Source organism: Electrophorus electricus, chromosome 10 (genome assembly GCF_013358815.1).
Source record: "Electrophorus electricus isolate fEleEle1 chromosome 10, fEleEle1.pri, whole genome shotgun sequence".
Classification (NCBI taxonomy): domain Eukaryota; kingdom Metazoa; phylum Chordata; class Actinopteri; order Gymnotiformes; family Gymnotidae; genus Electrophorus; species Electrophorus electricus.
Genome location: NC_049544.1, coordinates 3,855,001 through 3,869,599, shown reverse-complemented (window position 1 = coordinate 3,869,599; position 14,599 = coordinate 3,855,001). Strand labels below are relative to the sequence as shown.

General features: G+C 44.2%; 1 protein-coding gene across 3 annotated transcripts; it reads left to right on the top strand.

Moving 5' to 3' along the window:
* Positions 1 to 1,136: 1,136 nt before the first annotated feature.
* si:dkeyp-69b9.3 (myocardin) lies at positions 1,137 to 13,140 on the top strand. Of its 3 annotated transcripts, none has more exons than XM_026999122.2 (15): positions 1,137 to 1,453; positions 2,110 to 2,264; positions 5,795 to 5,851; positions 6,075 to 6,130; positions 6,924 to 6,990; positions 7,136 to 7,261; positions 7,556 to 7,749; positions 7,840 to 7,983; positions 8,609 to 8,889; positions 9,147 to 9,291; positions 9,375 to 9,815; positions 10,187 to 10,282; positions 10,552 to 10,695; positions 10,906 to 10,960; positions 11,105 to 13,140. In XM_026999122.2, the coding sequence occupies exons 2-15, from the start codon at positions 2,210 to 2,212 to the stop codon at positions 11,509 to 11,511; spliced, it is 2,268 nt and encodes a 755-aa protein (XP_026854923.2). In that variant the 5' UTR covers positions 1,137 to 1,453; positions 2,110 to 2,209; the 3' UTR covers positions 11,512 to 13,140. The 3 variants fall into 3 exon arrangements, with proteins under 3 accessions (XP_026854923.2, XP_026854922.2, XP_026854921.2); XM_026999121.2 differs by having other exon boundaries at positions 1,138 to 1,453; positions 6,072 to 6,130; positions 10,555 to 10,695; XM_026999120.2 differs by having other exon boundaries at positions 1,138 to 1,453; positions 6,072 to 6,130.
* Positions 13,141 to 14,599: the final 1,459 nt, after the last annotated feature.

Sequence of the window (14,599 nt, the reverse complement as noted above, 5' to 3'; positions counted from 1 at the left end):
TGAGAGAGATTACATCATTTTTCCTTCAATAGTCCTTAGCGGTGTCATGGTGTGTTTATGTGACTCATCGTCATGCACTGCAGAGGACAATGCAGGGTACCTCCACACCCAGACCAAAAGGAAACTTAACAGAAACTTGATTAAGGTGTGACACACCTTGATTAAGGTTGTTTTTGATGATCACAGAACATTTCAAGATCATAAATTCATCTCTCACTGGATGTTCTCAGTTTCTTCACAGACGATGCTGTGGCTGCAACATCTGTATCTGTTGGTTGCAAGAACTATATATACAATCCGTATAAAATAATTGGAGTTGAAAATCCCACACCCTCCTACGTCATCTCTCTCTCTCTTTCTCTCTCACTGACCTGCTGATACAGCAGCACAGACCAACATGTCAGTCAAAGCAGCTGAACAGGTGGTGGTGTAATGGCCACCCCTACCCAACCCCCCCTCCAACACACACACACAGGAGTGATCCACAGCAAGGCTCCCCACTCTAGACGTGAATGAAATCAACTTCGTATAGCTGTCACAATGTACGCATTTAACGAATAAATAGCACACACCACCATGCTGAATCTCTGCCCTCACCGCTGAAACCAAACTTAGGTTATGCTTGTCATGCCTCAGATATATAGCTGGGCCTCCATGACGTGATGGTGTGTGACGCACTCTGCTTCATCGTACGGGCTGAAGTCACAGTGGCTGTGTCTTCCCGTGTACTGTCCTGACACCTTTTGTGTGTTCAGCCATAGAAGCAGTGTGTATACTCTGAAATGGTATACTGCTCCTTATCTGCATTATACTGCATAATATAAGTCAATAATCATAAAGATTTATTTTTACAGGGGTAGAAGTCCTTTGAAACGGATTCCAATGAGAGTCGGAGTGAGAGAGCAAGTGATGGGGGCCTTTAAGTCATCATTGTTTAGCATCAATCAATCAGCAGACAAGTGTGCATGTTTGTGTGTGTGTGGGTGTGTGTGTGCGCGCGTGTGGGCTTGAGCAGCTGTGTGCGCGCACGCATGTTTGTGTGTGCGTGGGTGTGTGTGTGCTTATCCTAAGGTTTCCGAGGGAGCTCCAAGGAGGGGGTTGGGTGCAGGGGGCAGGGTGCTCGTTTGACAGCCCAACACAGTTGGCACAGCCCTGCTCAGAGAGGGGGAGAGAGAGAGAGGCAGAGAGAGAGGACAGGGTGAATTTCGCGAGGAGGAAAAGAGTAACAGGCTCGGGACGCCTTGTCTCCAAAGACTCTTCTTTTTGGAACTACCAGAACAAACTTGAAGAAGGGAGAAGAAGCAAGTCCGGCATGAGAGCTCCTGCAACTAAATGTATTTGAATTCCTGCCTTCCTACACCACGTCCTCTGGTTTCTCTCTCTCTCTCTCTCTCGCGGAAATACCCGGAACACACCACCACTCTCCTGGCCTAAGGGTGCACAGCCTGCTCTTGTGAGTCTTCCTTTCAACCTTTTCTATCATAGTATGTGAGAGGTCATGGGAGCACACGTACTGTTTACGGGTGTGTACACGTCTAGAAGAAAAAGTAAGGCATAATTGCAGTAGGAAGTTTCTGTGATCTTCATTTAATGTCATTTCGGAGTAGGTGTCTCCTGGGTAGTGCCATTTTAATCAGTATCACAGGGAGATATACAGTGTGGTAATTGAAAGCGGGAACTGGGCTGTGCTTTGTAAATAAAGTTAATCATTCTGTCTATTTCTGCAACGCCGGCAGTAAGCCAGGCCTCAGTGTGAACGCTTTCTCTCATCTACGAGATCTGCCTGTTTTATCCACAGCTGCTCAGGCTGAAATCCCTCCATTAGGGAGCTTTGGAGGAGGGAATATGTCCTGTTTAATGAAGCAGCTCTTTTTAATCTGTCACTCTGTGTCTGTGTTAGCAATAGTGACTAACATCAGTTCTCTCTTCTTTTTCTCTCTCTCTCCTCTCTTGCTTTCTCTCTCTCTCTTTCTCTTTCTCAGCAGTTCTAAAGCATTTAGCTATCGCTTACCGATGTATTTTAGGTGGATTCTGCTTCGTCAGTTTTTCGAGAGGCAGGCCCCTCTCCCATCGTAGTTTAACCCTTTGCACCTCCATGCTCTCTTCTAGGGGCAGAGGAAGTCACCAGAGTCCATCCCTCACACCTGATCCTCAGGGGGGAAAAAAACACTGTGTGTGCCTCCATCCCTTCAATCTCCATCTGCCCATCATGACCTTGCTGGCCTCAGAGAGGTCGCTGCTCATCCGTAGCAAATTCCGCTCAGGTAAGAGCACGAGGAATCTTGCGTGGCAACGTGTGGGAGCCTGTTTGCCTGGAAGTCTCTGAGCTGGGCTCTCCTGTGTGAAGCATGAAGTATTGGCTGCAGGTGGTTGTGTGCGATGCTGGTAATGGCTGGTGGTAATAAGAGCACCTTTTGCTTAGATTTTTTCTTTGCTTTCTTGGTTTAGGGGGGAGCCAGGGGCGTTGGAAGTGCTGCTTTAGGTGTGTTTTTGAGGAGGGATATGTCAGCGTACAGGATCATAAGTATTATTGTGACAAAATAAATAACGATTTGAAAGTGAAAATTCCCACTGAAAATCTCATTTGTAATATTTTATAGAACTGGAGCTGTGGAAACTGTGCCTTTCTAAATTGTAGCCCCAAAATGATCAAGCTTAGTAATTATGATAAAAAATACAAATTAATCACTGACTAGGGCATTAATTTAAAGGAAAGAGCATGTCCTTGTTTTGTACAGTCTTTATTTATAGTTTGCATTTAAAAATTATCAAATGTTATTAAAAAAAAACTGTAAGGACCTCTAGCTTTAAAAGCAGATTCATTTACAATTAAAGCAGCACCAGAACCAAAAACAGTAGCGTGATGTGTGATTAATTAGCAGAACAGTGCTAAACATTATTGCTCATAAAGATGTGCATTTTGGGCAAAATGTGCTGGGATTCACTACCTCATGAATTTCTTGGGTTACTGGTATGAGGTGCCCTCAAATAATTGCTTCTTTTACATTATCTCACTTTTATGTCATTTCTAGCTTGAGCCAGAGTTTGAGGCCCAACTGTCAAACCTCTGATGAGTTGAAGCAGGTGTTCTAGACCAGAGGAAGCAGTAGACTGTTGTGACTCTCCAGGGTTGAGAGTGGTGAAGCCCAAACTGCAGTACTGTACTGATCTGGGGCTTACAGGGAGAGTTGTGGTAATGCTGTGTTGTGATGTGTCATCTTCCTCCGTGCGTGATGAAGGACACGTGGGTAGAGGTTAGCCTGGCATTGTAGCTCTCCCGTGTGCTTGGAACTCCTTCAAAAAAGCCGCCCTCTGCTCTTGGTTTTACTCATAAATGCCACGCTGCTCAAACACACCTCCAACTGGGCACATTGGCACCCCTTTCCATCATGTACTTATTAAACACAATGTCCCTGCATCTCCCTCCAAACAGAAATACTGACCTCCACATGTTCTCTTAAATCAGGTAATTCTGCATACCAAAGGGAGATAACTTTGGATGAGTGCCTTGTGACTATGGGGCATTGGTTTATTTACCAGCCACAATGTGAAAGCTAGCCTTTAATGAACTGAGCTAAACCCAAAGACTGTACTAGAGTCATTTTATTCTATTAAATAACTAGTTACAAAGGGCTTAACATGTTAAATAGACACAAAAGCACCATAAATTGTAGGTGTGGAGAACACAGGTTTTAAAGTAGCCTTGTATCACTTGGAGGAAAAAAGGCCCTACTGTGATAGTCTAGATTTTGGGAAACATAGATTATTCCACACACAATACACTTATGTGAGCGACTAACTTCTATCCAAACTATTGCGCAGACATGATGAGAGGTCATTTACTGGCTTTTTCCTCTGTGCATGCTGTGCACAACCAATCAGCACAGGTTTCACAGAGGAATTGAATCACATCCAGACATCACTGCCAAGTTTATACTAGCTAGACATTTAAGGCCAGTCTTGACTTCAGCAAAAGTATTTTTTACTGCTTGTAATAATTGAGCATGACTAATGGCAATAATAATAGCACTTAACACTTCATTAATAAGGAGTCAGGGCTTGTCATATGAAGGAATCTCATTCTGTGCTTGACTGTCCTTTGGTTCTGTATTGTTTCCTGCTTTGCTCTGTCACTGACCTTTGGCTCTGCACTGACCTTGGGTCTGATGAATCATGAGCAAGTTGGCTGTATTCCTGTGGCAGACTCCTGATTCTCAGAGTGTTGTTTTGTTTTTTTTTTCCACCTAAGCCCACTTGACTAGCCTAAATTCCACCTCTCAGGCTGGTTCTTTGCCCAAAAAACACTGGCTTGTGCTATTTTCACGGGTTCCGGTATTACAGTGACATATTATCCTGCGGTGAAGACACAGCTCAGCATTTGGGTGGATGCATCATATAAACTGAAATGAAGCAATTGTAAGCCAGTTGAAGTTTTGAGACATGCGTGGTCATGAGATGTGAGCTGTGCAAGTCTGGTATGTGCCACCCAAGTATGTGCCACACATCAGTTCGCTGGCATACCCCCTGAAAGATTCAGACTTCCTGGGTTTTCTCTGATAACGTCCTCTCCGTTACATCCTGTGCTGTTCAGCTATCAAAAATTCAGCGCAGTGTACCTCTTTGTAATCAGTAGCAACAAGCTGGCCTGAATTACCTAAGCAACATCAAAGGCCTGTGGAGAGAAGCATCTATACTGTCTTCTGAGCGTATGATCTAGTGCTCTGTTAAAAACCTCAATTTTTTTTACACAGGATGACTTTTTGTCGATAAGGAACAGAATGGCGAAGTTGTTCAGAAGGAAAAGAAAAACCTCATCTGCTGATCATTGTCTTTCATGGGTTTTCTACACTGACACAATGCGAAGTGTTTCCCTGGAGTGCTGGAGACTGTAGAATTCTTGCTTTGTTTGCAGTTTTGTTTTTTTAATAGGCCCAAATGCTTTAAAGCCGTAAAGGCAACTGCCTCACAACCTGGAGCGAAGACACCGGCATCTACATTACTGCTGCGTTTTGCAGTGGGTTTCCGCTTCCGCTAACTGTCCGCACTACATTATATTCAGGCGGCAAGCTTTAGCTATGGATAGAAAGCGTAGAACACTGATTTGCAAAGCCCATATGGGCCTTGACAGAGAATGTTTATTTTCCACAGTAAATTGACAAGAGGAAGAAATTACTTAGCACAACTGACTGAGAAAGACAGCAAGCATGAGAGACAGCTGAAGGGGGGCGGGGGATAACCAAAATAGACACACTGAGGGATAAATAGTTACCCCCTCTATATCTCTCTTCACCTGCTTTTCCCAGTAACTGTGTGTGTATATGTGTGTGAGTGAGTGTGCGTACGTGTGTGCACACACGTGTGCATATATTCCAGTGTGTGCATGAATGCGTATGTGTATGTGTGTGTAATGATGTGGGGTATGGCCGGTATAAAATAGGCATGTGTGAGTATTTGTGTTTTGGTGGGGGGGGGGAATTGTACTTGTAGATGTGAGCAGAGTGAGCAGAATTCATATGGGTGCGATGTCAAACACTTTTATGATCACACAGAGTTATTAAACACTGCGCCAGTCGTGTTGTGTAACATTGCACTACACTGCCTACTGTCTTAGACCAAGACCAAGGAGGGCATTTCAGATAAATGTCAAACGCATCAAATACAGTTTATAAATATTCTTTTCAAAATAAGCTTTACACATTTGTTCATTTTGTAAAATTCTGAAACAAATTTATAGAGGAAAAAAATCCCTTGCCATTTTGTATTGCAAATCTTCATGTCTTTTTCTTTTATTCAGTTCTGCAGTTGAGAATACAGAATCGCAGACAACAGAAGGAACTATGTGGTGAATCTGGTGAGTGCATGTTCACACACTCATGATGTGGTCATTACCGTGCCAGACACACTTATACCAACCATCCCAATCTCAATATTTTATTCTCTGGCATTATAAGAACACAATTTGAAACTTTCTTACTTTAGCTCTTTTCTAGCTTTTCACCCTTCTGCCATTCCGACATTCCTTCACGTCCTTAACCCGCTTCCCTAATTCCTCTTTTTACTGGCTTTATCAGCAGCTCCGAAGGCCTCCTGTCCTGACCAAGCAGGGGAGAAAGAGGTGCATGGGGTAGTGGTGAGTAATGAGTGAATATTGACTATGAGCAAAGCCCTGGAAGACGAACTGTTGCTGTGAGAATCAGCATTAACATGAGTGAGTGTATTCTGGGAATCCATTGCTTATGCCTCACGCTTTTGTTGGGCTGCTCTTTTTTCTCACCTGTCCATGACCTAAATACTAGCCAACTGATTGGTAGACGAGAGAATTGCAAAGCGAATTCAACACTACCAATAGGTGGAAGAGACAACGACCAACTGGACAACTTAAGTAGAATTGCTTTACAGTGGACCGGGACCCTTTGTGAAATATAACACAGCTGGATACAATGGATTTAAAAACATTATTTCTTGCAGTCTTAGTCACATGGAAATACTATAAGAATTCTCAAAACATTTTGGGCAAATGTGCTTTCCACTAATGACTAATAATGTCACGTCTAGTGCAACTTACAGAAATACAGTTTGATATAAATTAAAACTGCAATTCACGAAGGAACGTTTGTTATTGCCACAAACACAGAGAGGGCTAACACAAAAATGGTCACACGTTCTGATAAGCTGAAGACAGATCCAGTGCAGCGTACGTAATTCAGAGTTGAAACGAGAAACCACAAAGTGAAGCATTCCAGACACCGGCTGAAGTATATTTGTGGCTCTTTGGATGACCTTTGTCTTTATAAGATGTCTCTGCATTTGCTTCCACTTCACATGAACACAAGGCTGCGAGAGTGTTAGACAATAGTATTGTGTGTTCTGAAGAGGTGTGCTGATGTTGATGGCTGATCTGACCGGGGTGTTTCCTGATACAGCATCAGACAGTGGATGGCACCACTCAGAAGTCGCCCCCTAAAGGTCTGACTGCTGAAACTGCACAAGGTGATTCATTATCAAAGAGGGCCTGGGAGTGGTCTATCGGTCATAACAGTACCCGCCCTCTCCCTGAACTTAAAGCTGGGTCATTTGTCTATGTGTCAGCCAGTGAGCTGAGTCCCACGTGTTTGTCTTTCATGCCTTTTTGCAGACAGGGCTAGTGGTGGTCCTCAGAAACAGAAGAAAGCTCGTCTGGTTGAAGATCTGAGTGAGAAGATCCAGAGACGACCTGGACCACTTGAGCTTCTCCAGAAACACATCCTGCCATTGGAAAATGGTGAGTGGAACTAATAATACATTCAAGAACACACAAATAATCTTCTCAGCTCAGTGGTGCTGTTGGAGGATTATTACAGACTTGTCAAAGCTCATTAAGTTAAAGGGAAGTTCCAGGCTAACTGTAACCTAACCTCTTTGTAGGAATTATTCTGTTACTTCGCATGTCACTCTCAATGCCTTTGGAAGTTCTTTATTACCAGACATCTCAACACACACCAGACATCTGATGCTATTACTGTAAACTACAATCTGTTTAGATTAAAATGTACCTTTGCTTGTCTCCCTCTTGCAGCTCCCATTTGTTTTGCTTTAGCCTCAGATGTCTTTGAAGATGACGTCTCTCCGTGCTCCTCTGCATCTCCCGAGCAACTCGGGCTGCACCAATCCCCTGGCTTCTCCTCATCACCTGGGCTGAGCAGCGACCACTCACTAAGTGATGGGTCACCTGGTGCCACGCCCACCGATGGCAACTCGAGCAGCGTACAGGTATTTTGCCGTTAATAACGTTATCAGACTCCAAGTTTGCCGTTACACCCCCACTACTCATTTGATCGTGTGCTGATTCTACCCCAAAAGCAACCCAATTTAGCGTTGCTCCCTGCAACTGAAAGCCTCAGTCAGCCTGTCACTATGACAGTGGTGGCGTCAAGCTCCATGGCAACGACCGGGAAAGCCAAAGGCATGTGCATCTCCTCTCAGACAACACCTGTGCTGCCGAAGGTAAAAAAAAAAAAAAGAAAAAAAAAGAAAAAAAGAAGAAAATGCACACTGGACTTAATGAATGCAGTTCCACTTTTAAAGCAGTGAAAATGCATTAAAGTTTGTAATCAGTAATGTTAATATAACTTTTTTTTTAATGTCAGCTTTGGGAATTTCATGAAGTTTGCACAATTTATGAGATGTAAAATAAACAAGTAAAATAATTTATCTCTTTTGGCTAAGTGGCAATGATATTTAAAATTTAGCTTGTAGCAATAAAAAGTCAGTAATATTAATTAATATTAGTTATTCAGTTTGCTGTTTTATTAAGTGAATTTAATTGCATTGATGAATACATTTTGTCTCCTTACTTTAATACATCTTTATCATTTTTATTAAACAAAATAAGTCTTACATTAAATCCCAGATCAAAGGTTTATTTATACATACTTGTGATGATTAACAGGAACACACCCTAACATTTTTGAACCAATGAAACTGTGGTACCGTCCTCTGTCATTTCCTTTGTGAGGACTGTTTAAGTAATTGTTTTTGTTGTTCATATCATATCCTCCCTGATTTCTCTCTTTCTGTTTTTATTTTCTGCTCGTCTCCCTGTTTCTCTTTACTTGCTTCTACCTCTCAGACAGCTCATTCCATTCTGGGCGGATCTTTAGTTTCGCCCCGCCCTCCGCGCCCGCGAAAGCCGCGTGACTGCAAGCCTAAGATGAGGAAGTTGAAGTACCACCAGTACATTCCCCCAGACCAAAGGGGCGGGGCCGGAGGCGGTCCCGGAAACAGTTCTCAGAAGAACAACAGTCAGTCTCAGCCAATCGACCCCGCGTACTCTCGTCTCTTACAGCAGCAGCAGGTGTTCCTGCAACTGCAGATTTTAAACCAGCACCAGCAACTCCCCGTGGCAACCAGGTACATTAACCAGCACGCTGCTGTAGACGTGACGGCACCAGCCGCAATCTCACACCTTTGGCGCCTTTTATCTATGGGAGAAAACCTCCACAGCAACCTCCATATGTCACATTAACATTGGCGTTTAGAACAGCCACAGAGCAACTTCAACACCTAATAATTTTCACCGGTCTGCATTGTAAAAAAAATAGAAACATTATTACATTATTCATAAGATAAAAAGGTCTTATAAATATCTCCATTGTGTCTCCAATCAGCAGTGAGAACCAGTTAGTGAGGTTTTCTGGAGCTGTGCCTCAAAGCTGCCCTCGGCCTGTTCCACCAGCAGCAAACCCCACCCCCTTGGAGACAAGTCCCACCCAGAAAATAGAGTTACTTCCTCCAAACCTCGACGACCTAACGGTACGAACCTTTCTAAGCTAAGCTTCCTGACTGAAGGGCCTACTTCAGGACTGCTGAGTGTTTCGTGTGCGACTGTGTCCCAGGTGTCAGAACTTCGGCAGCAGTTGCGAAAACGTGGGCTCCCAGTTTCTGGCACCAAGCCTGCCCTGTTGGAGAGGCTCCGTCCCTTCCAGATGCCCCGCCCCCAGCTGACCCCACCTCCTCTCTGCCACCTGGAGGGGACCCTAGTATCTCCGTGCCCGCCTGGTCTGACCCCCTCTAACGTGGATGTTTCCAGCAGCCCTTCACACGTCTACGTCCAGCCTTCAGGAATGGCGCAACAAGGCTCAGCTGGTGTCGGTTACTTGACCTCCTCATCTTCTTCTGCGGGCTCCAGTCCGAGTCTGCAGGCCCCCTCACCTCCACAGCCCCTCGGCGCCCTCTGGAGGCCAGACCAGGCGGCGGAGGAGCTGAGTGTGGAGCTGGAGATGAGGGAGAGGATTCGGTGCAGACCCAGAGAAAAAATACAGGACGCAGTCACACAGGTTCTGACCATTTTGTTTCTCTAAGTACTCTATGAAAGGTACACAGGTCAACGCACAATCCCTGTTGTCTGTCTGATGTGTCTGACACAAGAGTTGGCCTGTGTAGGACTTTTGCAGATCTCATCAAAGATGAGATATAATGACCTGCCCGGCTATTTACTTGCCTCTCATTTGTGAAACTGACTTCATGATAATCATGAAGATTTCATGGTTATCTGCCCACATAACAATCTTACAGTCATCCTTGCAGCTACTTTGAATTACAAAGATCTTGAGTTACTCTTGGTGTTATTGTTCCTGGCTTTGGCATTGCCAATCTTTCCTACTGTCTCCTCACCTCTCTGCCCCTTTATCCCTCGGCAATCGTCCAGCCGTGTGGAGGCACCCTACATCCGTTCCTGCAACAGGACGCAGGATGCCTGAGAAGGAAGCCAAACACAGAGGGACAGGTAGTGCTGTGGGCACAGGTGAGGGTGGTACAGGCTGACTACACCGCTATGTGGAAATGTGTGGAAATGTGTGGAAATGTGTGGAAATGACTTTTGTGTTGCCAGAAGTTATTCTGAACCGTTATGAATGCAGTCAGACAAAAGCATACATTAGAACACCCCAGTGCTGAGCTCAGCAAAATTACTCAAATTGCTGTGTCATGTTTTGTTTTGTTTTTTAAATTTTGCAATGATGAAAGTAAAATAAAGTAAAAGTAAACATCTCTTGTTGTGTATTGCTGTGTCAGCAGGCGTATTCCTGTCAGCCATGTGACACTATTGGCCAGGATTTTGAGCTTCCTTTGCAAATCACAGCAAGCCCAGAACAAGCTCCGCCCACGGGTGGTCGTAGCCTGGAGGAGCTACTGCAGGAAGCCATTCAAAGAGTACAGGTATGTATGTGTGAGAAAAAGAGAGTGGGAGAATGTGTGAAACAGGGTGTGTGTGTGTGTGTGTGTGTGTGTGAGAGAGAGAGAGAGAGAGAGAGAGAGAGAGAGCGAGCGAGAGATTTAGAGTTAACTGTCCTTCCCTGAAACATTCTTTTGAGTAGCATTCATGGTAACTGGCACAACGATGTCATTCTCCATGTCTGCTTATGCCAGATGGAACCCAGTGAGTCCATAGATGACATTTTGGAGGGAACTGTCGGTTCTTCTGGTGAGCTGAATGCATTTTCTTGGACCCTGAACATCTTACATGAAAATGTTGCACTTGCAAATGCTATTTCCTGTTTACACATTCTAAGCACCTTGAATGTCTTTCCTGTCATGTTTTGTTAATCAGATAATGCTCCTGTTTCAGATTTCCAGTTACCTGGCGCTGCACTGCCAGGCTCCCCTACCCCTCCACCTGACCAATTACAACCCACCCAGGGCACCTCCAAAGACGACAGAGTCCTGTCATCTCCACTGTGCTCCTCACTCCTGCTGGAGCTTCCGCCCTCCCCCACCGGTGCCCCACCCCTCTCTTCTAACCCTGCCCCTCCTCCTCCCCCCCTCCCCTTCTGCACCACTCCACCTCTGTGCACCGCCTCCAGGAAGAGGAGGTCCGATGTTCCAGCCTTTGACCCTGCCGACTGGCTGGAGTCGCTCACCTCGGGCCTGCACCCTCTCACGCCACCTACGGCACCTTTCGTGGAGATCGACTTGGGTCTCGATTCAGACCTAAATGTAAACAGAGTCCTTGACCTGATGGTGGAGCAGTGGTGAGGCTTGTGGCGAGCCACACGCGTGTGCGCGTGTGCGTGTGAGTGTGTGTGTGTGTGTGTGTGTGAGTGAGTGTGTGTAATTGGATGCTTGATGGGTAATTACCCACCTTTCAACCCCTGCCTCCCTGGAGAGGTGACCCCTCATTTTTTCTTCCTACCCTTCTTTTACATCCATTCATCTCTGTCCACTGATGTGACCAAACAGATCTGACTGGCATCGACTGCAACTCTCTGCTCCACACAATGTCAGGAGAAAGAGATAGAAAGATGGTGAGCATGAGAGAGAGTGAGAGAGACAGTAAGCGTGAGAGAGATGCTTTGGTGACTTCTTGTTCAAAAAAACATTACACACATGCACATGCACGCACGCGTGCACACACATGCGCACACACCAGAGATTATACGTTGTATGTATAAAACAAAGCAAACTTCCTGTAGATATGCTCCTTACCTCAGTGCCAGACAAACTGTCGGCATGTGGTGAGCAGGCACTTCAGCAGGAGCTGTCGGCAAGCTGTGTGTCTTCGCAGGGAAGCGTATGCGCTCCCTGCGTGTGTATGCTTCTCTTGACTGCTTCCCTTGTGTGTGTGTGATTGTATTCATGCACACACATTCACAGGCATTTATCTACACTTTCCTCGCACTGTGAGTAAGGTGCCTAAAGCACCTGAATGCACTTGTTTCGTTCCCCGTACGTTGTTGTACATTTATTTCCCCGATTGAAAAAAACCGCTGCGTCTCGTGCTGTAGCTCGTGGCACATGCCTCAGAATGGCTCCAGTCAAATCCCTCACCTTCAGAAGAGGTCCTCCAGAGGCACTGCCTTACAATGGAAATGCCTTTACGTACCTCACTTGTCATTACACAAGGAGGCGAACCACCTGCTTCCCAGCTCTGGCACGGAGCCCGTTATTATCCCAATATAAATAAAAAGATTGGGGAAAACTGATCTCAGAGCAGGGCTGTGGAGACAGCTTAAATACTTTACACCACTTGTAGCGAGCGAATCTAGAGGATTTTGACTCACCAGCCCTACCAAGCAAACACTACGAATTTAAAGGGAAAGTCTTTAAGCCCCAACACATTTAAACTTACCTGAAGGGACCCACATGATATCATCTACATCACTTTAATCTTTGGCTGCCTCTTGCTCACGTACACAGTGTAGGCTATTGGACTGCAACCCCTGTGACCCATGCCGTTGGGAAACCTCCACCCACTCCACCCAGCTGAAAGTCTTGGGTTTTTCTGGCGAGAGCTGTAGCTGTAGCTGGCATTTGATAATCAAAGCCACTGTGGTTCCTCGATCCAGGACAGAAATGTCCTGGAGACGAACAGCCTCCCTGCAGCTGGACATTCGGTTTTTCAGAAGTTATGCACAGGTCGGACACGCGTGCTTTACCATGGGGAGTTTCTGTTCCTCACACCTGTTGCTTTAAAGATTAACGTTCATGTTAAAATATATTTGATGCGCCAATAGCAAAGAACAACAACCATCAAAGAAATAAACCCATGAATACCCTTTTCTGTGTTTATTTATCCATATTTATTGAGTAAATTATTCAGTCTGATGTTAATGTTAAAACTGTGTTATAAACAATGAAAAATTAAAGTCTTAATTGATTTTGCCAGCTGGTGTCATTTGTCATAGATTTTGTTATTTGCAAAGAGGCAGGCAAGAATGGAAAAATGAGTTATTCTGTAGCTCCCAGAGCACTGTTTTGGCGAATCACCTCAACAACAACAACAAAAAAAATCATGAATCACCTTAAATCTTAAGACATTTTTGTTTCTGCTCTTGAAATTCCCCTCCAAAAACCTGCATGCCAGAAATAACATTGTTATGGCTGGTCTGAGATGTACCAAGGTAGCCATGGTATTTACTGAGCTTTCATCTTCCATTCCTCCCCTTCGGCCTTCCCGTAATGACTTCACAGCCCATAATATTCCTCCAGAACACTAGAGTGTCAGCAGCAGGAACTGTACTTTAATTCAGCGTATTTCCAAACCTATCAAATTTTGCACCCTTGTTCAGCGTGGGCGAGGTAGTTCCGCTGGGCGCCTCACGCTTCTGAAGTTTAATTACTCTGCCCCAACTATTTCCTTCAATCGGCTAATCTGAGCTGGATATTTCTTAAGGTGTTAAACTTTCTGTAGTCAGCAGTGAAATGTACTTCACCAAGCTGGAAAGAATGTGTCTCTAAATCTAGTCACAATCATTAACTAAAGACAAAAAAGAGAAAAGGTTTAGTTGAAGTAAATCTGAGTATCTGTAAAAAAAAAAGTCAAATATTTTACACATATTGCACTAATTTATTTACAGAGACAGATGGCTTAAATATTTGTTAATCCTAATTGTGTACAGTGTAGATATTCATGCATTATTCATATCTGTCTCTACTGTCTTGATAAAGAGCTTTCACCATATGCAGAGATTAATTAAGTTAAAGTGTTAATTAGATCCTATTTAACACAATATGACAAGCAAAATCTATAGTGCTGAAATCCATACGCAAACTGTTTAGATCATTAAGCACTCATAAGGGATTTCATTCAAAGTATGCTTCTGCTTTATGGCATAAAATGTAGTTTTAGGGGAATAACTAGTTTCTGTACATTTAAAAAACATTGGGCAGTAACACCTGCAAATGTCTTTAGATTGAGGACTGTAAATTCTGTCCCTTCCTCAAAGTCCCATTCAGGAGAACATAAATTTCGACACAAACTTTAAAGTTAAATGAAGTTGGTCAGTCTCTGGAGGTGTGTAGTTGAGGAAAGATGTGAGAGCAGTAAATACAGCTCATGATTGGTGACTTTGGGGATGTCTGTCAGCACAAGTTTAGGGAGGGCTTGTGGCAGAAAAGAGTGATAAAGCTGAGAATGAAATTTGTTAAGCAAGTTTCAAACCACAAATTCAAAATTCACACTGAAATTTAAATCATGAGGCTTTACTTTTCCTCTTGTGGCTACTACCACACTTTTACAGCTTTTTTTCAGTTGCTAAGACCCAAAAACTGGTACTTGTAGCACAATTTTGGAAACCACTAACTCGTGTAGTCTATTTATTGACCTGGTACACTAAACCATAAC

What these genes read in the sequence shown, in the direction of transcription:
- si:dkeyp-69b9.3 (XM_026999120.2), top strand. Translation starts at nt 2,210, where the DNA reads ATGACCTTGCTGGCCTCAGAGAGGTCGCTGCTCATCCGTAGCAAATTC. An exon ending in CATCCTGCCATTGGAAAATG is followed by an intron (nt 7,262 to 7,555) that starts GTGAGTGGAACT and finishes TCCCTCTTGCAG; the next exon opens with CTCCCATTTGTTTTGCTTTA. An exon ending in CAACACCTGTGCTGCCGAAG is followed by an intron (nt 7,984 to 8,608) that starts GTAAAAAAAAAA and finishes TCTACCTCTCAG; the next exon opens with ACAGCTCATTCCATTCTGGG.